Here is a 26,750-nt window from a genome sequence, read left to right on the forward strand (position 1 = left end):
TATTACGGATGTGGAACAACATGAGGGTGAACTAACTTATGCTCAATGTAAACACCAGCACATTGTGAAGTGTGATGTGTTGTTAAATTCGAAGAATTGACAGTCCTAAGCACTTCCTCATCACTTCTCATGAGTTTCAAAAGACACGTGTCACACTTTACAACTGATGTAACTTCAATGCAGTCATGAACCAATGAATGACAGATGACCAAAAACAGTGGTTTATAGTTTAAAAGACTAAAATATTACGAATTGTCTAAAATAGAGGTAACTGGGGTCATATGACTTATTATGATGTTTGTGTTGCATGGGTTTCATAATCCAAAGTTAGCTAAAAATTAGCTTGTCACTTAAGCAGTTTCAAATCATTGTTGTGGTCTATAGCAGTAGAAACTGAGTGGATTTTTCTGTTATTTCTCTGCTTTCATTTCCAAACTCTTTACGGCCTCTGTATAATTGTGATTTTGTGTGTATGCACCATGAAAAACTAAATTTTATGTACTTTTCAGACCAGTCCTGTGGAAAAACGTAGAGAAGTTGTACTTCGATGCTTAATTGTCTACCTCTTGGAAAATCCTGAGAATCTCATCAAGCAATGGGCTCCAAACCTAAATTTACTTACATTGGCAAACGTTTGGGAACCCCTTTTAGAAACTTAAAAAAATTAATACATTTAACAAAGAGTTTGTTAAAATCTTATTTTGTTAAAATCATTCCCATTTTCACAGATTCTGCATGTGGTTCTCAAACTTTCACGTCACTATATATAAATCACACTGTAGATAAATCAATCACTGTATATATGTCACTTCAAATCATTCTATCTCAGTTTTGTGTGCAATGTATTTTTACCAGTGAACAATACCATGTGATGTTGCAAGTAAATGCACAATTATTATTATTTTTAAAGGATACTCATGGGAATGAAGAGGAACTGAAACTGCTCACATTGAACATCATCACGAAAGGTGGCTCAACAGAAGATCCTTTACAGACTGGAATAGTTCTGGAAGGTATAGAGGTGATGACGGGGTTGGCAGGCCTTGCATTTTTCTTCTTGGCCTATTTTATGCAATTAATCTCAGCTACCCCTTTATTTTGTGTGATCTGCATGTGTAATTTATTTTAGTGAAGTGACATTTGGTGACCCATACTAGGAATTTCTGCTCTGCATTTAACCCATTAAAGCAGCAGTGCAATATGCAGACCAATAACTGCTGATCTAAAAGAACTTAAAATTTTACATTGGTTCAACTCAATAAATTATCTTTTTTTAACATAAATGAGCTTAAATTTTAAGTTAACTTAACTTGCAAATACTTAGTAGATTCTATCATGTTACATATATTTTTAAGTAGCTTTCAGATAGCCTTGGCTTTCAGATGTGCTGCGCAACAATCGAAGAGAGCTAAGATCATCAGAGAGAAAGTGGAAGAAATCACAACTTGATGCAGATCTTGATTTTTACAGAACACTTCTTGTCAAGTTCTCCTCAGATGTGACTTCTGCCAAGACTTCCTTCTACAAGGAAAAGCTTGAAGCTTCCTCACATGACCCTCGGAAATTCCACAACATCATCTCTTCTCTGCTCAACCCCCCGGCTCCACCTTCTTCATCCTCCCTGACTGCAGAAGACTTTGCTTCTTTCTACCAGGAGAAGATTGAGGAAATCTGCCGGACCTTCACTTCAGCCCCGACTGCACTTACATCTCAGAGTATGGATTCCCCTACACCTTCGTTGTCACATTTTTCAACTGTGGCAGCAGAAGAGATTTTACAACTCATCCAGTCCTGCAATCCTACCACCTGCCCATTGGATCCACTCCCTACCACTATGCTCCAGACCATCTCACAAGACCTCTTGCCCTTCATTTCCACTATCGTCAATAGATCCATAGCATCTGGTCAGGTGCCAACTACTTTCAAGAGAGCAAGGGTTATTCCCATCCTAAAGAAACCTGCTCTGGATCCATCAGACATCAGTAACTACAGACCGGTATCACTTCTCTCATTTCTTTCAAAAATTCTTGAACGCATTGTCTATAATCAACTGTCTGTCTATCTCTCACAGAACAACCTCCAAGATCCCAAACAGTCTGGCTTTAAAGCAGCTCACTCTACAGAGACAGCCCTTTTGGATGTCTCTGAGAAGCTACATACTGCTAGATCAGCCAAACTATCATCCGTCCTTATCCTCCTTGACCTTTCAGCAGCGTTTGATACGGTCAACCACAAAACTCTCTTATCCTCCCTCAAGAGTCTTGGGATTTGCGGATCAGCTTGGGAATGGTTTGCCTCCTACCTGGAAGGACGCTCATATCAAGTAACATGGAGGGGAGTGACATCTGCTCCACGCAGACTCTCCACTGGCGTCCCACAGGGCTCAGTACTTGGTCCTCTTCTTTTCTCCTTGTATACTCACTCTCTTGGTGAAGTTATTTCATCACATGGGTTCTCTTACCACTGCTATGCTGATGATACACAACTTATCTTCTCTTTCCCACCCTCAGATGCCACAGCTTCTGACCGGATCTCAGCATGTCTGGCAGAAATTTCATCATGGATGACTGCTCATCAGTTAAAGCTCAATCCTAGCAAAACTGAACTGCTGTTCATCCCAGGTGATTCATCCCCAGGTCACGATCTTGCTATATCCTTGCACAACGATCTGATCTCCCCTTCAGCCACAGCTCGCAACCTTGGGGTAACCATGGACAATCAACTGTCCTTTTCCTCTCATGTTGCAAATGTGACTCGCTCATGTCGGTTTCTTCTCTACAACATTAGAAGGATTCGGCCATTTTTGTCCACACAGACTGCCCAGGTACTTGTTCAGTCTCTTGTCATTTCTAGACTGGATTACTGCAATGCACTGCTGGCAGGTCTACCTATGAACGCAATCCGTCCTCTGCAAATGATCCAAAATGCAGCTGCCCGGCTTGTTTTCAACCTGCCAAAGTTCTCGCATACCACCCCGCTACTGCGATCCCTCCACTGGCTTCCGGTAGCTGCACGCATCCGGTTCAAAACACTGATGCTGGCCTACAAAGCCAAAAATGGACCAGCCCCCTCTTACCTCAAAGCCCTCATCATTCCTCGCACTGCACCCCGTAACCTCCGATCTACCAGCACTGCTCGACTGGTTCCACCATCTCTCAGGGTAAGAGGCAAGTATACTACAAGACTCTTCTCTGTACTGGCACCAAGGTGGTGGAATGAACTTCCCATAGAGGTCCGGACAGCCGAGTCACTGGCTATTTTCAAGCGGCGGTTGAAGACCTACTTATTCAGGAAGCACTTCAACTAGCACTTCTTTCCTTATCTTTTGCATTAAAAAAAACCAAAACCTTTGACACTTTTTCATTGTAACTTTGAACAAATGTTTTAAACTCATGGTATCTTAAGTATGTAACCTAGTGAACCGACATGAATGTATTCAATGTTAGAGATTTAAGCACTTATGTACGTCGCTCTGGATAAGGGCATCTGTCACATGCTCTAAATGTAAATATTCACTAGTTTTCAGCTTTAAAAACATGAATAGTGTTTATTTTAGTTCTTCTTGTTGTTCTTGGGCTTCTCCCTGCTCAGAGTCTTCCTGTCTTAACCCAGGGCTCAAGACCGGCACTGGTAGTTACCGCCAGTGACTGGCTCGGTCCTGCCACTGGACCACCATGGAACTAATTTTAATGAAATTCACTAAATCAGAACTCTGTTATCATCACACAGGTCCAACCACAGAGGAATGTTGTGTCCATTTCTCTTTCACGCTGCCTTCCAGTAAACCTTCAACAAGCCGTGAAGAATCTAGACAGGACTGTCCAGAGCGTATCGTCCTGCAAGTTTCTACTCTTTCTATTTATTCATCTTACTTGACTTGGAAGATGAAGGGTGACTGTAGATGACTTACAGTAGTTCTAGATCACATGCATGACTTGCAAACCCTTTTTTTAAACATTGCTAAATTCTAGATTAATTTAATGTGCCAATTTCAGTAATAATGATTTATATGGTAAGGTTTTTAATTAAAGTAAGGAGATTTTTGGAAGGAGACTCCAGTGTGGCAGCACTTTTTAACAGTCAGAGTGATTTTTATGACGTCTTCCCTCATTGTTAGCTTCGAAAGAGAGAAAAAGGGGTGGTGATGGTGTTTATAGCTGGTGTAACATAAGTGAGAACAGGCATTAAATGTAACTATAAGCAGGTAAATAAATAAATAACCGTTTAAGAGGAGCAAACCTGGGTTCATGCCGAAAAAGAAAAATAATCATGCTTCATCACATCACTTGGTATTTTAATTTGAATCGCTAGTTTGTTGCTGAGACAATCGCTGATTATTGATTTGTCAAATCATCGTATGGATAATCGGACTACAGACTTTCGCTTTGTTACAGAGAAAAATATTTTCTTGTTGCAGGACGAAGACCATCAGCAGTCGCTGTGAGGATCATGACACCGAATGGTTGCAGAGTGTCGGCGAAGCTTATGACTGGTGTCTGATAAAAGTTAAATCCTTCCTCTGTCATTTCTGCTCTCAAAAGCTCATGACATGGCTTTTTGTTTTTATTTATTTATTTATTTTACTGTAAATCACATTTAAGCCTGAAGCAAATTTTGCTTGTAAAGCTTCAGAATCATATTTGTAGATGTTTTATTTTTTATTTAAGATGGATAGACTAGACAGTCCAAAAAGCAAGAGAAGTGATGATTTCTGTTCAATAATAATCATCTCAGGTTATTTGGAGTCGTACACTTTTGTATATTTTGTGTATTTTCCTGTAAAAGTTGTATATTTTGTGTATTTTCTTTTGTTGAACTACAGGTTACGTGCCTAAACAAGACAGCAGTAAAACCTTCCCCTTGTTCATCAATCAATTTCTAGGTAAATGGTGAAGAAGCACATCATCATGCAGCTAATTCTTTGGCTGAACATCTAACAGGGATCTGTTTGTCTTTCATATAAAAAGAGAAAATCTGTACGGAAATGAGACCCGGCACTTTATTACGGAGCGTTAACACCTTTCTCGAATAAGCCAATCAGTGTATGATGTCATACAGATACAGGTCAAGTGGTTTGGTTAATGTTAGTGATGTTAGATGATGTTAGTACCAAATGGTCTGGTTTGATTTCTGAAGCTGTTGATCTCCTGAAAACAAGAAAACCACCAAGAATCAGCTTTATTCTGAGCAAAGGTTATGTGTACACAATGTACTGAATAAAGTAATCTACTTTTCATTTTTAAATCTGAACAGATGCAAAAACAACAGAGGACTGCTGTTACCTGTTCAGTCAGAGTCCAGCCCAAGTGTTTATGCCAAGAGAAGAAAAAACGCCTAACGTCTGTGAACAAATCAGCTTTAAGTAAAATCTTGACCTCCTTTATAATTTACACCTATTTTATTTTACGTGTGTAGTTTACTGTGTTATACAACTATGAGTGCAAGATTGACTTTAGACGTCTCTTTTCTGCAGCCTTACCGTCCCGGCCAGCACACGTGACTGTAGGAGACACGGCATTCGTTTGGCTCGGGATTTCATCAGACAGACGTACAACTGCCTGAAGTGGGCCTTCTGACAAACAGATCAAATGAGTTCATGTTGATTCAAAGATTTGATAATTAACCTTGCTTGAATTAAAGGGTTCACTGGATTACAATTTAATCCCAAAAAAACAAAAGAAAAGCAACAAACCTTATCTAGTGCTTGGACCCCTTAATCACTGCTTGCAGCTATATTTGCTGAACTGTATAAAAAGCTGTTGTTTTTTTTTTTTAAATCAATAAAACATGACATGATTATTAAGTGTCACTCAATTGTATATGTGTGTGTATATTCATTCATTCATTCATTCATTCATTTTCTACCGCTTATCCAAACTTCTCGGGTCACGGGGAGCCTGTGCCTATCTCCCTCTTCTGCAATTATCCTGAGCCCCGTTACTCTCACATGTTCTCCTTCATCGGGCATCGAGGCAGGATACACCCTGGATGGGTGTATGTGTGTGTGTGTGTGTGTATGTGTATATATATATATATATATATATATATATATATATATATATATATAGTACTGTGCAAAAGTTTTAGGCAGGTGTGAAAAAGTGCTGTAAACAAAGAATGCTTTCAGAAATATAAATAATGAGTGTTTATTTCTGTCAATTTATGAAAAATGAAAAGTGAGCAAACAAAAGAAAAATCTAAATCAGATCAATATTTGAAGTGATGGCACGACCACACCAGAGAGCCCTGATCTCGACATCATCCAGTGTGTCTGGGATTACATGAAGAGACAGAAGGATGTGAGAAAGCCGACATCCAAAGAAGATCTGTGGTTAGCTCTCCAAGATGTCTGGAACGACCTACCGGCCGAGTTCCTTCAATAACTGTGTGCGAGTGTACCTAGAAGAATTGCTGCTGTTTTGAAGGCAAAGGCTGGTCACAGCAAATATTGATTAGATTTAGTTTTCTCTTTTGTTCATTCACTGCATTTTGTTCATTTCTGAAAATAAATGTTTAACACTTCCATTTTTGAAAGCATTCTTTGTTTACAGCCTTTTTTCACACCTGCCTAAAACTTTTGCACAGTACTGTGTTTGTGTGTGTGTATATATATACGTATATATATATACATATATATACATATATGTATATATATACATATATATATATATATATATATATATATATATATATATATATATATATATATATATATATATATATATATATATATGTGTGTGTATATACACACACACACACACACATTATATATATATCAGGCATCACCAAATGGTCTGCCCGGACCCGTTAAAATTCTATTATCATCATATTAAGCATCTCCTTATTATAATCTAATATTATAAGACTATATAAACTCTTTGATATTAATAAAAAGATAAATCTCTTGTTCATGCGCAGTTAATCTCGTTATTACAACAGGAGTGTCATCAAAAGCCAACTACAGGATTGTTTTCCATTCAAGCGCCAGACAAGTTCAGACTTTGAAAACACTTGAAATTTAACAATAAATTATATAGAAATGTATGTGTGTTATTGATTTTATTAACATGAGCGTTACACTATTTTAGTATAATTTTAGTAAAAATTGACCTCTTTGAATTTTAATTGAATACCCCTGTTATATATATAATGTGTGTGTGTGATGCTTCCAAAAGTCTTTTTTGAGGTGTTTTTTTTTTTTTTTTTTTTTTTACACTGGGCATAAATGCTGCATAGATCTGACTGTTCCTGGTGTCTCGTGGTACTGAAGAACCTTGTTGGTTTTTTCTGGAAAGTAAAAGTCAGAACTCCAATTCAGATTATTCAGGGTTATAAGATGTGTATGGAATCTCTTTCAGAACATTTTGGCACAAACCCCTAACTAACATTAAAAAGCACTGATCACCTTTTGTGTCTACCAACATTCTTTAAGGGTTCTTAGCGCCATCAAAGGGATAACACTCTGATTAGGAAACATCTAGAAGAACCCTGCTGGGCTTCTGGGGGAAAAAAATATTATTATTATTATTTTTTTTTTACTTTCCATCTTCAGTAGACTTGAGATTGTGTTCATGCTATTAGAAAGTGTGGTTAATAAGACAAAATTCATAAATAAAACTTACAAACGCTTCCTAAAAACTAGAAGCTGATTAACATGAAATATGGAATGCAATGTTTGAGATCATTCTATATTTCTGCATATCGGGTTAAGAGTGAGCTGGTAGTTGTAGCAGTGAGTGAAGACAAAAGACAGGACAAAAGGCATTTAAATATATGAATATAGATACAAAGTCATGGACAAACATTAATACAGCTGATTTCATCATTTTCATGGACCCTTTTTTTTCATTTCTTAAGAGCAGTGACAGAAATGCGTTCACACTGGTTTGTCTCATCATCACATCTTCATACATACATGTGGCATGTTTGGATCACGCCTCCTTTTCTTAAAGTGAACGGAAAAAAAAACTTTTCTTGTCTTCATCCTCTATCGTCATGATATAAACTGTGATATTAATCACAGAGGAATTCACATCAGTCCGCTAGCATCCCTACGTCCAGGTCGAGTTCAGGCAAACCGGATCGAACCGGAAGGCCGAGCCAGACTAAACCGGGTTTTTACTGAGCTTTAACCACGCCAACAAGCGCGGGTCGCAACGTGCGGTTGTGCAGCTTGTAGCCCACTTTGGTAACCGTGGCGACGGTGCCAGGCTCCTGGCCCTCGTGGGGTATTTGGAACAGTGCCTCGTGCTCGTACGGGTCGAACTTCAGCCCGACCGGGTCCAGTTTCACCAGACCGTGTTTGGTGAAAACCTTCTGGATCTGGACCTGGGTCATCACCAGCCCATCATACAGGTTCTTCAGGTGAGGGTTCTCTGAGGACACCTCCTCCTTCGGGACGCTCTGAGTTGCCTTCTCCAAGATGTCTGCCACCTCGAGAAGGTCTTTACAGAAAGCCTGGATTCCTTCAGAAGAAAAGAAAAAAAAAAAAATTATTTCATGCTCAGGGATAAAGTCTACGTCCTTTCTGGTCCACTCTTTCTTTAGACAAGAAAAGCTGTCATTCGTTTATTCCATAATTAACCCAGGAAGCATATCTGAAGGTAAGATTTATTCTACAGTGGTTTAGCATGAGTTGGAAAGATTAAAGGTTTATAATATGTAGATTTATTTAGTTTAAAGCACTTTACACTGGTCAGGGCGGCAGTGGATCTGGAGCCGTTATCTCAGGAATACTAGGAGTGAGGTGGGAATCTTTGGATCTGAGACCAGTGTATAAACACAAATGCGTGCGCATTCAGGGGCAATTCTGCACAGGCCTACCATCATGTCTCTGAGATGTGTGAGGAGAACCGGAGAACATGGAGGAAACCAACAGAAGGAGAACATGTGAGAGTAACGGGGCTCAGGATAAATGCAGAAGAGAGAGATTTTTCTTACCATAAAGTTTAGCATCATCTACCAACTTCTGACTTCTCTGCCTTAGGTTCTCTGTATCAGCCAGCGCTCGCTTGTATTTATCCTGCAACCACACACACAGTGTCAAGTCAGTCAAACAAATACATGGCTGGATTGTATTTCACATCACACCACAGTGCTGATGAGTTCTGGCTCCTGATTGGTCAGGAGGTGTTGATTAATTCTCTAGCCCACAGGTTTGTATTAATCATGTATGAAAGTCTCTGGTGTGAGAGGTGAAGGTGTACATGTACAATAACATGACTTAATTTCAAGAGAGATTCAGTGGGAGAATGACTGCTTTAAACATAAGTCAGGAAGTAGCTTGTTTCAGAGACGTTAAATCTAACTATAATGACTGTTGGAATAACAACACACGTTATTCTTAAATTTCACGTTTCTTCTTACCGTCAGTTCATTCAGCTGCTCTTCTAGCTGCCCTTTCTCCTCGGCTATCACCTTCTCCGCTGCGCTCTGCTCTGGTTTTTGACCTCCGTTTTCTTCTTCTGGTCCTCCTGAACTCTTCTGCTGAGCCGCCGTGCATAGAAGCCGCGGCGTCCTCCTGAAAGAACAAATATTTATTTATTAAGAACGAACTTTAGACGTACAAAGTGCGGAAAACAAAAGATCCGATAAAAGTAAAGCTACATATGACCCATTTTGTTTTATTTATACTGCATGCTATTGGTGTATTGTCCGACTGCTGGATTCATGGGATGTTCTCAACAGGATTGGATCTTTTCCTGACTTTCCTAAAACTCTGTTGACGTGTACAAAGTCTCTGAACACCCTCGGAGCGCTCACTGTTGAGCGTGCAGCCTACGTAGGGACTCAGGCACAACAGCAATCCCTTTAGAACGAATGATGACATCAAACCTTATTACAAGCAATTTAAATAAAAATAAATAAATAAATAAATCAACCAGGCTTTAATGATCAAGCTTTTTATTCAAGCGTTTTCTCTGCAATGCGACAGCGAATGAACAGTTTTTAAATATAATGTATATTCAATAAAAAGATTCAAAATGATTAATTTAATTATCAGTATTATAGACATTGAACTTGACAGTTTTATTTATAGATCCTGTCAGTAAGCAAAGCATTAAATTACTGTAAAAATAAATAAAATGTTAATAAAAGATAGTTTATTAATATTGTAGTTTAATTGCCATAATTACATACATACGTACACACATACATGTATATATATATTTTTTTCCTGTAATATTTAAATATATTTAAATGTACATTTTGTATTATTTTTAACTACTAACTTAAATACTTTATATTTTTCTGCACCACAAAAATTTATTCAATCCAAAATCTTTCTCTTCTGAAGCGACACTAAGATTTATTTTGTAAATAATATAAAATATACACAACTGGCTAAGCTAAACAAGGCTCGATCCTAAATAACGTGTCTGACGTATATGAAGGGCACTAAGTAGGGCGCGTGAATCTAACACACTTCACGGGCAGTGAAGAACACTAGTGTAGGAAATAAGGGCGGTATTTGGAACACGACCCAAACTTAGCTAACGGCTCCGGTCGCTTTATTATTGGAAACGAACACACAAACGAGACAACTGAAGTCCGGGTTTAAGCGCAGAATAACTTTAAGATCACGTTAAAGTGTAACAATGATATAAAAGATTATAAACACACCTCGATAAAGAAGGAGCTGTTAAAATGCACCGCACTGCACGCGCACACAAAGCCGCCATGTTTAACTTCTCACGCGCTGCGCAAAGGACAGCTGAACGTCAGAGGGAGAATAAGAAAAAGTGGGCGGGACACATCCAACGACCAATAGCCATCGCGTATAGCCGTGACGTAGGTCTATGTCATCCAATCGTACGCAATAGTTTGTTGCAACACATACAAGCAAGGACGTCTGTGACAGAACTGAAGGTTATTGGGCCGCGATACAATCCCCACATTCTGCACTTAGTAGTGCATTAGAAAGGGTGCAGAAGTCGTTGGTTAGCCCACTAGATAGTCTACAGATATAGATAGTGAACAACGGTTTAGGACGGAACGTCATTCGGAAAGCTAATGCTAATTATTTCTTCATGTTGATGTTTTTAATTTATTTATTAAAACTATTTTAACAAACTGAACTCAATTTCTAATAAAAACGATATGGTTATTTGGTATTAAACCCCCCAAAACACACACACAATAAAGACATCTTGCTCAGTATGAACACTTTAATACAAAATAAATGACAACTGTTTTTTTCCCCCCTCAACAACATTGTTACAAACAAATAGATTTTTAATAACTAAAACATTGATTCAGTGTTTTTTATTTATTTTCTTTTTAAATACAAAAATTATCTTTAAAAAATTGCTTCAGAAATAAAATACTTTACACTTCACATATCTGTGTTATTTCCCTCATTTTCTACTCATTAAATAATTGTACAAAACAAAAATATTTACAGTTTCTAAAATAGGATACACAGAGTGATAAAATATGGATATTTTATTTGAAGGAAAAAAATTTAAAAAAATTGTTATTTATGTACTAATCGTAAGAAGGAAACGCGAGACAGGGATCATCGGTACTAGATTATTTGTTAAATAAATCAGATAAGAGTTAATTACAAGTCATCATGGACAGCTTGACCCTGAAATGGATATGTTCAAATGTCTGGGGAATAAAAAAGGTCAAGGGGCGATTGAAAAGAAAGCTTAAAAAGAAAAGAAAGAGAGAGAGAGAAAGAGAGAGAGAAAGACACTTGTGCACTTCTTCCCTTGTTCGTATTCAGCCGTCGAGTCAGCTTTCCAGAGTCATTTACATTTAAATGGGACAGGGAAAGAGCCTCGGGTCTGAAGAACCACACAAAAGCTCTCAAGCAGAGGGGTAAAAATAAAAAAGTGACAGAAAAAGAAGCGTCTTAGCGATGGACAAAACATCCCGGTGCTGAAAAGAAAAACAGCTTCAAAAGTTACCGAGATCAGGAAACAAAAAAAAAAGCCTATCTAAATGTTTTCTTGTATCTAAATGCGTCGGTTATCGGTTCTGTGACGTTTACGGTGATATTCGACATGTTTACGATAATACTGTCGATCGTGGACGTCCTCGTGTTTCATTTCCTTCATTAAGCGCCATTTCTAGACCGCATAAGGACAAATATCTTCTGAAAGTCTTTATCACAGACAGAATGGTGCGCAGAATGAAACACAATGCTTAATTTGTAAACACAATGCTACGAGATTAATCACAAACCATGATAAAGAGTCAGGCATTTAATGTTGTCAATGATGTTATTGGCTCATCACTTCAGTGTAGCGGAGCTAAACAACTGTAAGTAGTGTCTTTTGGAGTGAACAATCTTGCTTCAACTACATTGATTATGTTATTTCTGGAACCCAAACAATTGTTCTAGAACCATCCTGAGGATTGTAAAAAATAAACAGCAAAGAGTAACAGTCACAAAAACGCCATCAAATCACACCAGAGAGTCTATAATCTCTCTGTGGACTGCAGAACCATAGTGAAGGTTCTAGAACTGCACTGGGAAAGAGCATCCAAGCATCTTCCACTGGGAAGATTTAAGAACCACACTGAGGTGGGAGGCTATCAAACAGACATTGTATTTTGGATTGTAGCACCCCAGAATGTAAAGTGAAGGTTTTAGAAGACCCTAGAATACCTTCTCATCATCTCAATCTAAGAATTTCACTAGAGTGACCAACATTACTATGAGGACTCTGGAACCACTGTCATGTTTGCAAAGATGGGCTGGGTGGAGCATTATCAGTCGTCTAGAATAGAGACTAACGTACACACAGAGGAAACTACATTCTGTTGATTCTAGAATTGTGCTGGGAAAACAGTCATCACCCTGAAGCACAGTCAACATTCTAGAAACAGACTGGGGATACTATAATCTTTCTGATCCTAGGACCATGACTATTCTAGACCCAGGATAATAGAAGCAAACGTAAAACTAGGAAAACTAGGAAAACTTACATTACTCTGAGCACTGCAGAACCAAAGCGAAGAATCTAGAGTTTTTTCTGGGGAGACCATAATTTCTCTGAAGGATGTAGAATCACAGTGAAGATGGATGAACCATGTTGGGGTGACCTTAAGCACAGGACTCTCTAACCACTTCAGCAGTAATTAAAAAAAAAAAAATAGATAAAGATCCAAAGTCATCTCTCTTAAAAAAGTGTATTAAGGAGAATGTAAATAAACCACAGCACCGACCACTAGCCTTGTTCGTGTCTAGGCACCAGCAAATCATTTATCATACAATTACATGATAACTTATGAATGAACACAAATCCCGTGTAGCATCACAAGAAGCACCAGGAATCAAAGGCAATCCATTATTCCATTCCCAAAATAAAACAGGAAGTGCGAGAACTGAACACAAACAAACAGACACGCTTTCAGGAAAAGAGAACAAAGTTTTTTGAGCCAAACTGCTGGTTCTAGGATCCAAACTGAAGATTCTAGAATTACGCTGTGCATTAAAGAACTAGACTGAAGAATCAAAAAACATTAGCGAATCCTAGAACAACAGCAAAGACACTAGAACCCGCATCGCTCTAAGGATACTGATTTCCGACTCTAAGGATATTGGAGATTTTGGAATTTAGCTGGAAAAATTATCACTCGGAATATTCTAGGAACACAGAAAAGGATCTAGAGCCGCAGAAGGAAGACGATTCTAGGAACCAGAGCAAATGTTCCAGAACCATATTAAGAACCCATGACCTGTTAGAACACAGGATTTGTAAACCACAGTGAAGATTATCGTCACTCTGAGGATAATTACTTTGGAAGGGGGTTCGGGATCTCTAAAGAGTCTGGATACACAGTGAAGATTCTAAAGCCTCGGCAGGGAGACCATCATCACTCTGAGACCTGACTCTATGACCACACAGAATTCCAGAAGCACACCAATGATTTCATCACAGTGATGTTTGGGGAGCCGTGTGACAGAGTCTAGAGTCACACAAAGATTCTAAATCATTCTAGAGCTACATTAAGGATTGTACAACGATTCTAGATTCACAAGGAAAAGGTCTTTAATGGCAACCTACAAGTTAAAGGTAAGACTGCTGTCCAATCGTTAAACAGGAAGAATCCAAGATGACAAGAAAGTCTCAATCAGGGTTCTGGCTATTCTCAAAAAAAAAATTATATCACATTTTCAGAGGTTTCTGAACGTTGCTTAGATGCAGTATTAACAGAACACACAATCCCCCAAACAGATTTCTCAATATCAAAAATATATATATATGTATATACAAATTTATTCCTTTGAACCATTATCAAAATTGTAGTCAAGTTTTTTCTTTCCACATTTACATTCCTATGAGCAGATCCAGGATTGAGATTCACTGTCCCATGTACTTAGAAAACACAAAAAAAGAAGCATGAAATGTTACGCAGCATCTCGAGATATCCAGCCGCTCTCTGTGAGGAAGTTCAGGATGCGTCTTTTCAGCATTTTGTCCAGGTAGCCCGGTAAGCGGCTCTTAGCGGGAACGCCTTGCCGTTTCTGCAAATGATCTTTAATTATGATCGTTTTGACAGTCAAATATCGAGTTGGACTCAAGTTCAGTGAATTGCAGAGCACTTTCTCACGATCAGAAAGCAGCTCGAAGCCAGATAAGTGCTCGATGGCTGAGAATTCACCATCTTTTCCTTCCTCTTTTATGGTGCTGGCTCCGCCACCTAAATTAGCTCCACTTCCAGAGTTTGCTCCGCCTCCAATTCCAATCCCAGCTCCTCCACCACCTCCACCTCCACTGCCTCTTTTGGAGCTCTTGTTTTCTTTCCGTTTCTCACGTTTGTGCCGTGCTGCCTCGTACTCAGCTGACTCGTCGAGACGCGTGATGCCGTTGCGCCGGTAACGCTGGAGTTCACGCACTTTGGCACGAAGCAAGCGCTCCTTTTGCATGTTCTCAAAAAAGTCCTCGAATTCTCGAAATGCCATGAACTGGCAGATTGCACGCAATTTTGTCCGCTGCTCGCGCTCCTCCTTCGTGATTTTACGCTTTGCAGAACCTGATGTTGAACCCACAATGGGCGGGGCCAAAGCAGCACCTGCAGCTCCACTCCCTTTGTCTTTCTTTTCACGACCAAAAAAAGCATTTATGAGGTTGTAGTCACGGCCAACATCTTTCCTACGCTGACGCTCACGTAGCTTTCGAACATACATATCCACATGAGCGCGTTTCATCTCCAGTTCCACATCCTCATCATCGTAGTTTACAGACAAGCCACTGACAAGCAGCTCCGCCTCCTGTTCATATTCCACCTCATAGTCGTCACGAAGTGGCATGTAGCCGAGCTGCTGCTGTTCAGCCGGCGTGAGCTCCAGTGGAGGTGGGGGCGCAGTGAGGCTCGGGGAAAGAGGTGCCCCGCCCGGACACGTGTGGTCCGTCACACGGTTTGGGATCAGCTCAGGGATACACGCCTTCCCCAGGTTACCATGGATGTACATAGTCACATAATGCTCCATCACCTCCTGAGGTGTCCGGGAGGCTCCCATGTGGGCTGCCATGTCCTCCTAAACACAAGCACACATGCTTTTTTTAATTTTATGGTTGCAATATTCACATACATAAAAACATTGTTGATAGACAAGTTAATACACATTGTACCATTAATATATTTACATTTAGTACCATCACTCATTCGTCATGCTCAGTGTCGCTAATATATCGGTTGTATCAGACGTGTTGATAACACAAACAGGTTTTTTTTTTTTTTTTAAATAATTGGTTAAATCTACCCACAAGTGGCCACTCTGAAGGTGTCACCAAACTGGGATCTGTTTAACGGAACATAACATAACCAACATACTTTATCCTTTAAACAAAACTAAACCACAAGACAACACACAATGTTACACAGCTGACTGACTGCCACCCTGCAATATTCACTATGGGCTCGCAAACATGTAAAACTAGAGAGAGAGAGAGAGAGAGAGACAGACAGGCAGACAGAAAGAGACACACACACACAGACAGACAGACACGCACACAGACAGACAGACAGACACGCACACAGACAGACAGACAGACAGACAGACAGACAGAGACACACACACAGACAGACAGACACACACAGACAGACAGACACACACAGACAGACAGACAGACAGAGACACACACACACAGACAGACAGACACACACAGACAGACAGACACACACAGACAGACAGACACACACAGACAGACAGACACACACAGACACACACAGACAGACAGACAGAGAGAGATAGACAGACAGACAAACAAGCAGACAGACAGACAGACAGAAAGAGACACACACACACACACACAGACAGACAGACAGACACACACACAGACAGACAGACACACACAGACAGACACACAGACAGACACACACAGACAGACAGACAGACACACAGACAGAAACAGACAGAGAGAGAGAGAGAGATAGACAGACAGACACAGAGAGAGACACACACACACACACACACACACACACACACACACACACACACACACACACACACACAAACAGACAGACAGACAGACAGAGAGAGACACACACACAGACAGACAGACAGAGACACACACACAGACAGACAGACAGACAGACAGAGACAGACAAACAGACAGACAGACAGACAGACAGAGAGAAAGAAAGATACAGAATAACAAACAAACAGACAGACAGAGCGAGAGAGACAGACAATCAAAAACAGACAGACAGCGAGAAAGAGAGAGACAGACAGACAGCTTGTTTTATAATAAACTTTATAATTAAATATCTAAAGTGCGGTGGATTAAAAGTTCTGATTGATTACCCAGTTCCCGAACCCGTACTGTTCGATGGCATCGAGCAGCGATTGCTCTTCCCTGCTGCTCCATCCTCCCTCCGCCTCGGGACCCCACAGAGTGAAGCGGCCGCCGTCCACTAGCTGATACCCGTGCCATCTCCGGTGGGTCCCGATCTCCGCTCCGGCGGACAGACACTCAGGACACAGCTCGATGTCCGGGCAGTCTGTGCAGCGCAGCCGCAGGTTCGTAACGTCCGCGAGACAGTTCACGCAGTACTTCTTGCCCACATCCGCCATCTTGGCGCTGGTTTATTGCTCTCTGTCGCTCTGTGTGCGCGCTTTCGGAAGCCGCGCGGACGTTTGTGACTAGCGCATGCGCATTCCGGATTCTCCGGTGTCTCATAAATATTCATATATACGACGAGCTAACGCTCTGATTGGCTGTATCCAGGGCAACCTGTAAAAACACAAACACATAGATACAATAGGTCCCTGAAAGATGTAAACACGATTCTGGTTCTGATTCTGATTCCGATTTAACCTCAGGTGAGCAAATCATTTAAATACTATGCGCATTTGGTGTTGTTTTTAGTTATATAGACTTATATAATATCTATCTATCTATCTATCTATCTATCTATCTATCTATCTATCTATTTATTTATTTATTTATCTTTCTGTGTATCTTTTGTTTTATAAATAGGTCGATTGACGTAAAAAATGCAATATAATAACATTAATGGTAGTCATAATAATTTTGTTTATCTTTACACAGAGCTTAACAAAAGAAAAAAACTATCTACAATAGTTTTACAAAACTAGTAATAGATTTACTAATCACAAACTTTATAGTTTTACTGTTATATAACAATTAAACCCCTATGTGGTGCTGTTGTACAACAAATAAACCACTATGTGGCGCTGTTATACAAATACAACTTTGCACCTTTGTTTTCTCCATCTCATACCACAGGAGTTTGCCAGTGCTCACAATATTGAATGAATAATAATAATAATAATAATAATAATAATAATAATAATAATAATAATAATAGAATTTCCAGTCATAATAAAATTAATAATGGTTTACAAAATAAATTCACAGATTATCGTGTGAAAATGGAGGAGCAGTCACTCGAGGAAACAGGTCCTGTGAACGTGGCAGAGACGGCGGAGATCATCGACAGTGACGATCTGACCAAACCTGACGATGAAAGATGTGCAGTAGAAGAAGTTGAAGAGATAGAGCAAGCAGCAACTGAAGAGGATGAATTGAGAACCATGCTAAATGCACCAGGAATACCTGAAGAAGAATTTGAAGATTCTTTGAGAGACGATTTACAATTTGGTGATGAAGTTAAAGAGAGGGTCACATCAGATGTAGAGAATTTTCAAAACAAGTATGAAGAACAAGTGGAAGAATGCAAACAGTCAACAGGTGCACGGAAGTTTTATCACTTTATATATCGTCGCTGTCGGGCAGAAAACCTGTATTTTTCAGGAAATTAAAAAAACGCCGTATTTATTTTTTTTTTAGTTAAACATTGTATCGTTAAAGTTGTTATTATACCTTATACTGCTATCATATACTGTTGTGTACCAACATTAACACAACATTTTCCCAAAGTCACTTTTCATCCGAGATACAAGCTTTATGACTTGGGAGCAGGGAGATACGAGATTATGCTGTCATTGATAAGAATGGTACGGACACAGACGTCGCTGCTGCCAGCAGTGTTCAATAAAGTCTGTGGTCATGTTGAGCCTTTTGACAAGAGACAAGGCTTCAATAGTTAACCAAAGCTAATGACTGTAGTTACATACATCTTCTTAAACTCTATTTTAAAGGTTTAAGAGCTATAAGTGATGCAATACAAAACACGATAAGCTGATTAGGCTGTGTAATAGGGGGAAATTAGTCAAATCTGCTCGCAAACTTACCTTCCTGGCTCACAGGTTTCTTTCTGCACAGAAATGTATCTAGCCTAACTATTTTCACTTGTTAGTGTCCAAAAAAACAGTGTTTTACATGCACAGTGCCAAGAGAGGCATTGTCTATAAGTAGGCTGACTTAAAGTCAGTAAAATAATAATAAAAACAATAATTTAATAGTGGTATCCAAAACATTCAATTTAATTCAAATATTATATTAGAAACATTTTAAAATGTCAATGAACATGTATAATAAGCAGTAATATGCCACAAAGCTCTCGCGGAGTGAAGAAGAGGTGGAGTTACGAGATTTCTCATACAGTTGAAGTGTCCAATGGAGTTAAGAGATTTGCGCTCAAGCTATTTTCAAGACTTTAGATTGGTTAATAACTTGTAAAAATAACAGACCCACGTGGGGCCTGACCAATAGCATCGATATGTGAAAAAATGTGAAATTGAGAAAATTTGGACATAGGACGTTTCCACCCGACAGCGACGATATATATCAGTATTTATATATATATATATATATGTGTGTGTGTGTGTGTGTGTGTGTGTGTGTGTGTGTGTGTGTGTGTGTGTGTATGTGTGGCAACAGGTGAAAACGGTTATAACGTAGATAAAATGTTAAAATTTTTATATGTTATTATAGTATTTAATAATCTACATTAAAATGTGTTTCACACCAAATTGTTGCTTGATTTGAAAAGAAAACCGCACATGTACCAATTCAAATAAAGTAATGAACATCTCCTAATTTGTGGTTTGGTTGGAAGGTCAGAATCTTTCACCAAAAATGTTGTTTTTTTTTTTTAAATCAATTTTCTTAGCTGATCTTCAACCTAACCTACTGGACACTGAAGATGAACAGGAGCTCCTTCGAGAACTCCAAACAGAACATGAAAAACTGAGTCGGCACAGTTACCAGCTCCAAAATACACTGGCTGAATACTTCTGTCTTAAATCAGCCGGAGAACTGCAGCAAGTCCAAGACAAGATGTATCCCAACCAAGAGTCTTGTGAAACGTACCCAGACATCATAGAAGATATTAAGAGGCAGAAGCAAGAGAAGAAGCAAAAGCAACTCCAACAACAACATCTTAATGATCTGCTTCAACAGAACAATGAGAAACTGGAGCAAATTGAGCTTGAGTGGAGCACGCTAATGTCAGCCAAGCGTGAGGTACTCATTACAGAGCTGGAGAAGTCACATGGCAAGATGGAGGCCCAAGCTATAACTGAGCGTCGACTGACAGCTGCACAGAAATGCGAGGATGAGTTTGTCTCTGTTAGGCATGAAAACTTCAAGCTGAATCTAAAGATGCCCAAGTTGGAGCCAGGGATCCATGTCAGGAATGAGGATCTAGGTAAAGGGATGCAGTACGTTGACTTTGAGCAGCTAAACATTGAAAACCAGAATTACAGTAAAAAGATCCAGGAGTGCACAGAGGATCTGCTTAAGCTGAAGAGAACATTACCCCAAACTGGGCAGGTATGATCTCTCTCTTATTTGTTTGATAATTATCTAAAAATGAATAATGAATACATTACACTTAGAATGTTATTAGTTCTCCAGCCATTTCATTACTCCATTTCATTACTTCTTTAAGACAATGTCAGTTATTAAAAGTGCTATGCAAATAAATGTAATTATATTTCTTTCCTGGGCGAGCCAGCATACAAGGCACCACTGCCTCAGTCCTCAACTTGTTGCCCTGGATTTAATATATTTTTTGAAAATTTAGTCTGCATTTCTATTGCAATCGTATTTTATGCAGTGGGTTGCTAGCCCAACGTGCAACCCTCCGCTTTTCCCATCCTGGGCTTGGGACATTACTGCTTAGAATATTCTTTAACAACCATTTTTAATTTTTTCAGTCAAGTGACAGGATATTGTTTCACAAAGCTCATTATGTTTTGTGTGTCCGACTCAGATTCTAATGCACATGAAAGAGAAGTTGAGGTATGTTAAGGTGGAGAACCAGGAGAAGCAGGTACATTTTGATGAACTGGATGCCTTGGTTCTACATGAGCAGAAAGCTCTGACACAGACAATGCAGGCAAGGGACACTCTGCGCTTTGACAATCTGCGTAGACGGCAGGATTGTGGCTTGCTGGGAAACACCACACTGCTACGGAACTTTGAGGACACAGAAGATGAGCGTGAGGCACTTGAGAGACAAATAGAGATGCTAAAAAGAAGCCGAAGAGACATACAAGACCACACAGATGCAAATATGCATACAAATATATAACAGCATATTTATTTTGAAATATATAAATTTTTTTTGTCATTTGACTACAGAGGGAAATGTAAAGAATTGTTGAAATAAATAACAACTCTTAATGATAAACTCTGATTATTTTGTTTGACTGTACAATTTCCAGTATGTCAGATTAAATTGGATTGTTAATGTCACAAATTAGTGTAAGAAGGTAATAAAAAAGATACCAAGCTGTAAAGTCAAATATGGTTATTGTTCACTCTTTGTGTAGCATCATGTGTAATGTCTTCTCTCATACAAAATGATGCAATCAGTGAAGCAAAGCTCAAAGCCTTGTCTCCTTGTCCTTGTTAGACGTGAGGCAAACATGTTATCCACTACAGTACAGAAATTACGGCAAAGAGTTCCCACCCTGTCCTGTGGTTTGGGAAACCAAGTAAATACATTAAAAAAAAAAGACTTCATAAAATACTTATACTGCATACACTCATCCTTCCAAAACAAATAGGGTCAATATTACTTAACATAAGCAACATTTTCTGCTAACAGAACAGAAAAATTTCACTTGCCATGAATTAAAAAAAACACAAAAAACGCTGATTTCCTAAAACTAGTGCAGCTAGATTAAAAATGAGTAAATTTGCTATACAACGAAAAAAAAAAATCTTTTCTAAATATATAGGAAAAGTACTTTAATTATATGTTCAAATCAGAAGAGCTAGAGTAAAAACAATTTACATTTATATAGATACTAAAGAAAGATTTTAAGAATTCCTCTTAATTTGTCCTTGGACTTCTGTCTGCAGCACAGAGAACAGTGTAGCAATACACTTAGGATATATGAGGTGAAAGACAATAAAATGGCATGGGATACATCACACTAGCATAGATGTACTCTTTTAGGAAGGTCACCACAGTTGGCAGTTGCAGTAAGCAGTTGGTTTCACAGACAATCACAACAGGGCTGAACAGTGGTCTTGTCTAAAGAAAGGTGTTTAGGTGTTCTGCAGACTGACACAAACACAGAGAAAAACAAATATGACCACTAAGACAATTCATACTCTTTGTGTCTTATGGTAAAATAAGCTATACTGTATGAACTGAAAATTTTTATTCATGCTCAAATGTATTTACCTCAAGGATGTGAAACATACAGTAGCTTCAGTTGCATGTCCTAACTTGTTGAGTGGAGCCACAGGTGAGGGAAACATGTCTGGTAAAGCCTTTATCATGGCAAGTGAGTGCTTCACTGTTAAAAAATAATATCATTTCCTGCAGTGAGTTATATAAACAAGCATCAGTATGTTCATGGGATTCTCCATTGCCAACACAGGCAATAATTACCCTTGGCCTTTTCCTGTAGTGTTCTTGCCAGGATTTGTAGGTTCTCAGTAGTTTCTGATGCCAACAAACAGAACAAAAACCACCAAATAATATTTCAATATATAGTCTTTAATTCGAGACAGATGCCAACCTTTCTCACCCACACCTGCATTATAAAATCCAGACAGATCATTTTAGAAGTTAAAAGCACAGGCATTTATTTAGCTAGGTTAGCCACATATTTTACATATATTACAGATGGGCCTAATTATATATTCTAATTTCTAATTCAGTTTTGATAAAGATATTTGGGTATATTTAAGTACGAAGCCTGCATCTTTTCTGTCCAGCTCCCATTTGCCCTGGTAAAAAGTTTTGCTACCTTATTATGTGGGACAAATATACAACCACTGGAGGCGAATGGGTAAGTCACTAGTCAGATATTCAACGGCTTTCCAAATACAGCACTTTTAATACTGAGAACTCTTTGTATTTTCTAGCATTTCATTTCCTAACAAAAGTTTTATTGTGAAATATTTGCATTATTCCCCCTACAGCAACAATTGTTCTATAGGAACCAGTCTATACTGTCACTTTGTTTCTAGTCTCTTCTTTAAAAGATTTACATTTACATATTTACAATTACACATTATACACTATTTGATTTTTTGTACTTACCATTTAACTCTTCACCCTCTGTGGTACATTCTCAAGCCTTTTTCACAGATTCCCAAGAAGAAAAAGATCAACAACAAATTGAATTCTGAGTGTCAGATGTTTGCACGTTAGCTGCCATATATCTAAGGGTACTGTGTTTGGAAATGTAATGAAAACCTGACTTGTGACATACCCACTCAGTTCCACTGGTTGTAGACTTGTCCAGCAGCATTGGGTAGTACTCTACGAGATGCTTCGCCAGTACTGTAACTTCACTGCTGCATTGATACTGGAATCCATCCCCTGCTGCGATTTTAATTGAAATCATACTTGTTACTGTATTTCTGATTAATCCACATCGAAGATCTTTGGAAAGAATATATTCTCCTTCTCCCTGTTTTTCAAAAAAGGTGCTTCTTCATTGCTCCAACTCTGTGTCTGGGTATATAACATACTGTAGACTGACAAGCTGTACGGTGCTAGAGGCACTATGCTGGACTTCTGTGTTTGGAGAAGGTTCAGGAGATGGACGGAGGTGGGGGCCAGAAAAAGAGAGAATGTGGGTGGGGCTGAAATCATAGGTCCCATGGGAGGTGCCAGGTCTGCACAGGCTTGATTCTTGACCCTGTTTAAGACATATTTTATGTCTTGACCCTGTTAAAATATATTTATTGTTTTCCTCATTAGTAAGTCTCCAAATGCCTTCTGAAAAAGCGCTCAGGCCCCAGAAAGAGATCATGTAAATCCTTATTAGAGAGGCTGCAGAGCATGTCTGTGCTTATATTAGCAGCTGAAAGGCTTTCCCTCCTCCTGTCATCATCACTTGACTGCGCCAGTACAGTATATAACTAATAAAAAAATTTATTTAGTTATATAATGTTAACTTTGCACCAAAGGCAGCTAAGTTGATGCTAACAGGATGTCAAACTTAAGGGCACATTAACACTACTTCTGACAATAATGCACAAGGGTATCAATTTATCAAAGTTTAAGTATTTTCAACAAATGACCATACTGTTATTAATGGCTATCAGTCTGCACCTTGCTAGCTAACACTTTTCCAGTTCATATTTATATTAGCTATTGTTAAGTAGTTTGCTTGCTAAGGAGGAACATAGAATAATAAAGAAACTAACATTACCTTTCAAAACTTTAGGTGGTACATCATATGTTTAGTCCGTTCCATCTTTATTCATGGTCTTGGAATAACTCAGAGTGTGTGTTGCCCAGATAAAAAAGTCTTAATGCCCTTAATGCAATCTTGTAATTTTGAGCTGGTTAGGGCCCTGACTCATCACAGGATATTTCAGCGTAGAAGATAATATTTGGTTCCATACTTCTTTGTAGCACAGTAGTAATTTCACTGTGTACGTTCTTTAATATTAGCAAAAACCTGACTTTATAATTTCTTTGAAGCTGTGCAAAATATTATAAAATCTATCAATTTTAACCACATTGTGTTGGTCAAATGAATGTAATGACAAACTTTATATCCAAAAAAGATGTACCTACTTTAAATTTGAAAAGGGTTGGACTAATTAAGCTGAAAAAAATGCATCTGTTTTTAAAGCAAATACTTTGCTTTGTTAAGTACTGATTCTGTTCTGTACTGCATAATATGTATAGGAATGCATGATAGATCATTATTGTTGAAAAAGCTTTAGAATTCAGGTAAATCTACTCCCAAGCAATAAGACACTCAGAACTAGTAATAAAGGCAATCAAAATGTTGTTGTCATAGTGGAGCGCATAGCTGCCTTCCAAGCAATTATTGTTGCACCAAACTCCTCTTTGATGTCTCGTAAATCAAAAGCCCCTCAGCACAAAACTTTGTTTTTGCCTGGTTTTGAACCAGGGACTTATCACGTGTGAGGTAAAAATGATAACCACTAAAAATCAGAAAATTTCCACTCGTGTTGTGGGTGGTTGTTTTTTGTTTTTTTTTTCTTCAAAATTTTCAGTATGTTGTTTCAGCTGCAAAAATTAAGGAACCGACAAAAGGAAGAAAGAAACTGTTTCTTCGTTTGATCTCAATAGCAGATGAGCACCCACGTGAAAACTGTCGCACTATGTGGGAATCAGGCCGGTTTCAGGTTGTTCCAGAAGGAACACAGAGCACCAAACTCGGCTCTATTTACTGTAAATCAAAAGCCCCTCAGACCAAATGCTTGTTTCTGCCCGGTTTCGAACCGGGGACGTTTCTCGTGTTAGGCGAACGTGATAACCACTACACTACAGAAACTACAAGGCATGACTTCAGGCTCCCAGTCTTAAATTAAATTAAGGAACCGACAAAAGGAAGAAAGAAACTGTTTCTTCGTTTGATCTCAATAGCAGATGAGCACCCACGTGAAAACTGTCGCACTATGTGGGAATCAGGCCGGTTTCAGGTTGTTCCAGAAGGAACGGCCGACACAGAGCAAAAAACTCGACTCTATTTGCTGTAAATCAAAAGCCCCTCAGACCAAATGCTTGTTTCTGCCCGGTTTCGAACCGGGGACCTTTCGCGTGTGAGGCGAACGTGATAACCACTACACTACAGAAACCACAGCAAAGCCTGCCCATCCTTTGCTGAGTCCTGGGAAACAGCAAAGCAAGAAAAAAAATAAGAGTTGCATTTGATCACCAAAGCAGATAACCAATAAACTTCAGAAACCAAATCAAAGACTTCTCAACCTATCCCGAGGCCTGGGAAACAACAACGTATCTAAATAAATAAGCGTTACTAAAATGCTTCAACTTTCATTCACCAAACTTTTCGAATTCGGCAGCCAAAATGTTGGTGGTATAGGGGTGTGCATACCTGCATTTAAATGAAGTTGACCCGATAGCCCGGCCAACACACGACCATTACCGCGCTTGTTTGAGGCTAAAAGACTTGAGTGCCACTGTCGAGAAGCAGACACCATTGAGTTGCTTTTGATACAGCCTGATGTAAGAGCTCTTTCTGATTTCCACTCGTGTTGTGGGTGGTTGTTTTTTGTTTTTTTTTTTCAAAATTTTCAGTATGTTGTTTCAGCTGCAACAAAAACTCGTTCATGCAGTATAGCGAATTTTAAGGGAGGCACCTTGTTGTGGTGAAAATGCATCTGTCACATTCAGAGTCTCAATGTCTAACTGTGTCACGCGAGTTGAAACAACTGGCTGCCTACTGAAGCAAAGCTCAAAAGCCTCAGCATGTTTCTGCCCGGTTTCGAACCGGGGACCTTTCGTGTGTTAGGCGAACGTGATAACCGCTACACTACAGAAACTACAATTCATGACTTCAGGCTCCCAGTCTTAAATTAAATTAAGGAACCGACAAAAGGAAGAAAGAAACTGTTTCTTCGTTTGATCTCAATAGCAGATGAGCACCCACGTGAAAACTGTCGCACTATGTGGGAATCAGGCCGGTTTCAGGTTGTTCCAGAAGGAACGGCCGACACAGAGCAAAAAACTCGACTCTATTTGCTGTAAATCAAAAGCCCCTCAGACCAAATGCTTGTTTCTGCCCGGTTTCGAACCGGGGACCTTTCGCGTGTGAGGCGAACGTGATAACTACTACACTACAGAAACCACAGCAGAGCCTGCCCATCCTTTGCTGAGTCCTGGGAAACAGCAAATCAAGAAAAAAAATAAGAGTTGCATTTGATCACCAAAGCAGATAACCAATAAACTTCAGAAACCAAATCAAAGACTTCTCAACCTATGCCGAGTCCTGGGAAACAACAACGTATCTAAATAAATAAGCGTTACTAAAATGCTTCAACTTTCATTCACCAAACTTTTCGAATTCGGCAGCCAAAATGTTGGTGGTATAGTGGTGAAAAGACCTGCATTTAAAAGAAGTTGACCGGGTCAGATAGCCCGGCCAACGCACGACCATTAACGCGCTT

The 26,750-nt window shown here is 39.1% G+C and overlaps 3 protein-coding genes, 1 long non-coding RNA gene and 4 other non-coding genes across 11 annotated transcripts; 2 read left to right on the forward strand and 6 right to left on the reverse strand.

The window, feature by feature from the left end:
• Window positions 1-3,494: 3,494 nt before the first annotated feature.
• Window positions 3,495-5,781, forward strand: LOC113638212. Of its 2 annotated transcripts, XR_007144250.1 has the most exons (4): window positions 3,495-4,505; window positions 4,823-4,882; window positions 5,254-5,362; window positions 5,474-5,781. It is a non-coding gene; the product is annotated as an uncharacterized LOC113638212 (long non-coding RNA). The 2 variants fall into 2 exon arrangements; XR_007144248.1 differs by having other exon boundaries at window positions 3,500-4,882.
• A 1,967-nt stretch (window positions 5,782-7,748) lies between these two features.
• grpel1 (GrpE-like 1, mitochondrial) lies at window positions 7,749-10,777 on the reverse strand. Its single transcript, XM_027139247.2, has 4 exons — window positions 10,624-10,777; window positions 9,367-9,520; window positions 8,941-9,022; window positions 7,749-8,465 (listed from the first exon to the last, which is right to left on the reverse strand). Exons 1-4 carry the CDS (start codon window positions 10,680-10,682, stop codon window positions 8,119-8,121), a joined length of 642 nt encoding a protein of 213 aa, XP_026995048.1. The 5' UTR covers window positions 10,683-10,777; the 3' UTR covers window positions 7,749-8,118.
• Window positions 10,778-13,528: 2,751 nt separating this feature from the next.
• ccdc96 (coiled-coil domain containing 96) lies at window positions 13,529-21,133 on the forward strand. 3 transcript variants are annotated; one of them, XM_027139246.2, is made up of 4 exons: window positions 13,529-14,030; window positions 17,844-18,176; window positions 19,501-20,162; window positions 20,605-21,133. In XM_027139246.2, the coding sequence occupies exons 2-4, from the start codon at window positions 17,858-17,860 to the stop codon at window positions 20,923-20,925; spliced, it is 1,302 nt and encodes a 433-aa protein (XP_026995047.2). In that variant the 5' UTR covers window positions 13,529-14,030; window positions 17,844-17,857; the 3' UTR covers window positions 20,926-21,133. The 3 variants fall into 3 exon arrangements, with proteins under 3 accessions (XP_026995047.2, XP_026995045.2, XP_026995046.2); XM_027139244.2 differs by lacking the exon at window positions 13,529-14,030 and adding an exon at window positions 16,843-16,981; XM_027139245.2 differs by lacking the exon at window positions 13,529-14,030 and adding an exon at window positions 17,146-17,284.
• On the reverse strand, window positions 14,217-17,035 carry tada2b (transcriptional adaptor 2B). The gene is made up of 2 exons (XM_027139243.2): window positions 16,766-17,035; window positions 14,217-15,496 (listed from the first exon to the last, which is right to left on the reverse strand). The coding sequence occupies exons 1-2, from the start codon at window positions 17,033-17,035 to the stop codon at window positions 14,366-14,368; spliced, it is 1,401 nt and encodes a 466-aa protein (XP_026995044.1). The 3' UTR covers window positions 14,217-14,365.
• A 3,911-nt stretch (window positions 21,134-25,044) lies between the features above and the next one.
• trnav-aac lies at window positions 25,045-25,117 on the reverse strand. The gene has a single exon. It is a non-coding gene; the product is annotated as a tRNA-Val (tRNA).
• A 231-nt stretch (window positions 25,118-25,348) lies between these two features.
• trnav-cac lies at window positions 25,349-25,421 on the reverse strand. Its single transcript has one exon. It is a non-coding gene; the product is annotated as a tRNA-Val (tRNA).
• A 632-nt stretch (window positions 25,422-26,053) lies between these two features.
• trnav-aac lies at window positions 26,054-26,126 on the reverse strand. The gene has a single exon. It is a non-coding gene; the product is annotated as a tRNA-Val (tRNA).
• Window positions 26,127-26,357: 231 nt separating this feature from the next.
• On the reverse strand, window positions 26,358-26,430 carry trnav-cac. Its single transcript has one exon. It is a non-coding gene; the product is annotated as a tRNA-Val (tRNA).
• Between the last annotated feature and the right edge of the window lie 320 nt (window positions 26,431-26,750).

Source organism: Tachysurus fulvidraco, chromosome 1, assembly GCF_022655615.1.
Source record: "Tachysurus fulvidraco isolate hzauxx_2018 chromosome 1, HZAU_PFXX_2.0, whole genome shotgun sequence".
Classification (NCBI taxonomy): domain Eukaryota; kingdom Metazoa; phylum Chordata; class Actinopteri; order Siluriformes; family Bagridae; genus Tachysurus; species Tachysurus fulvidraco.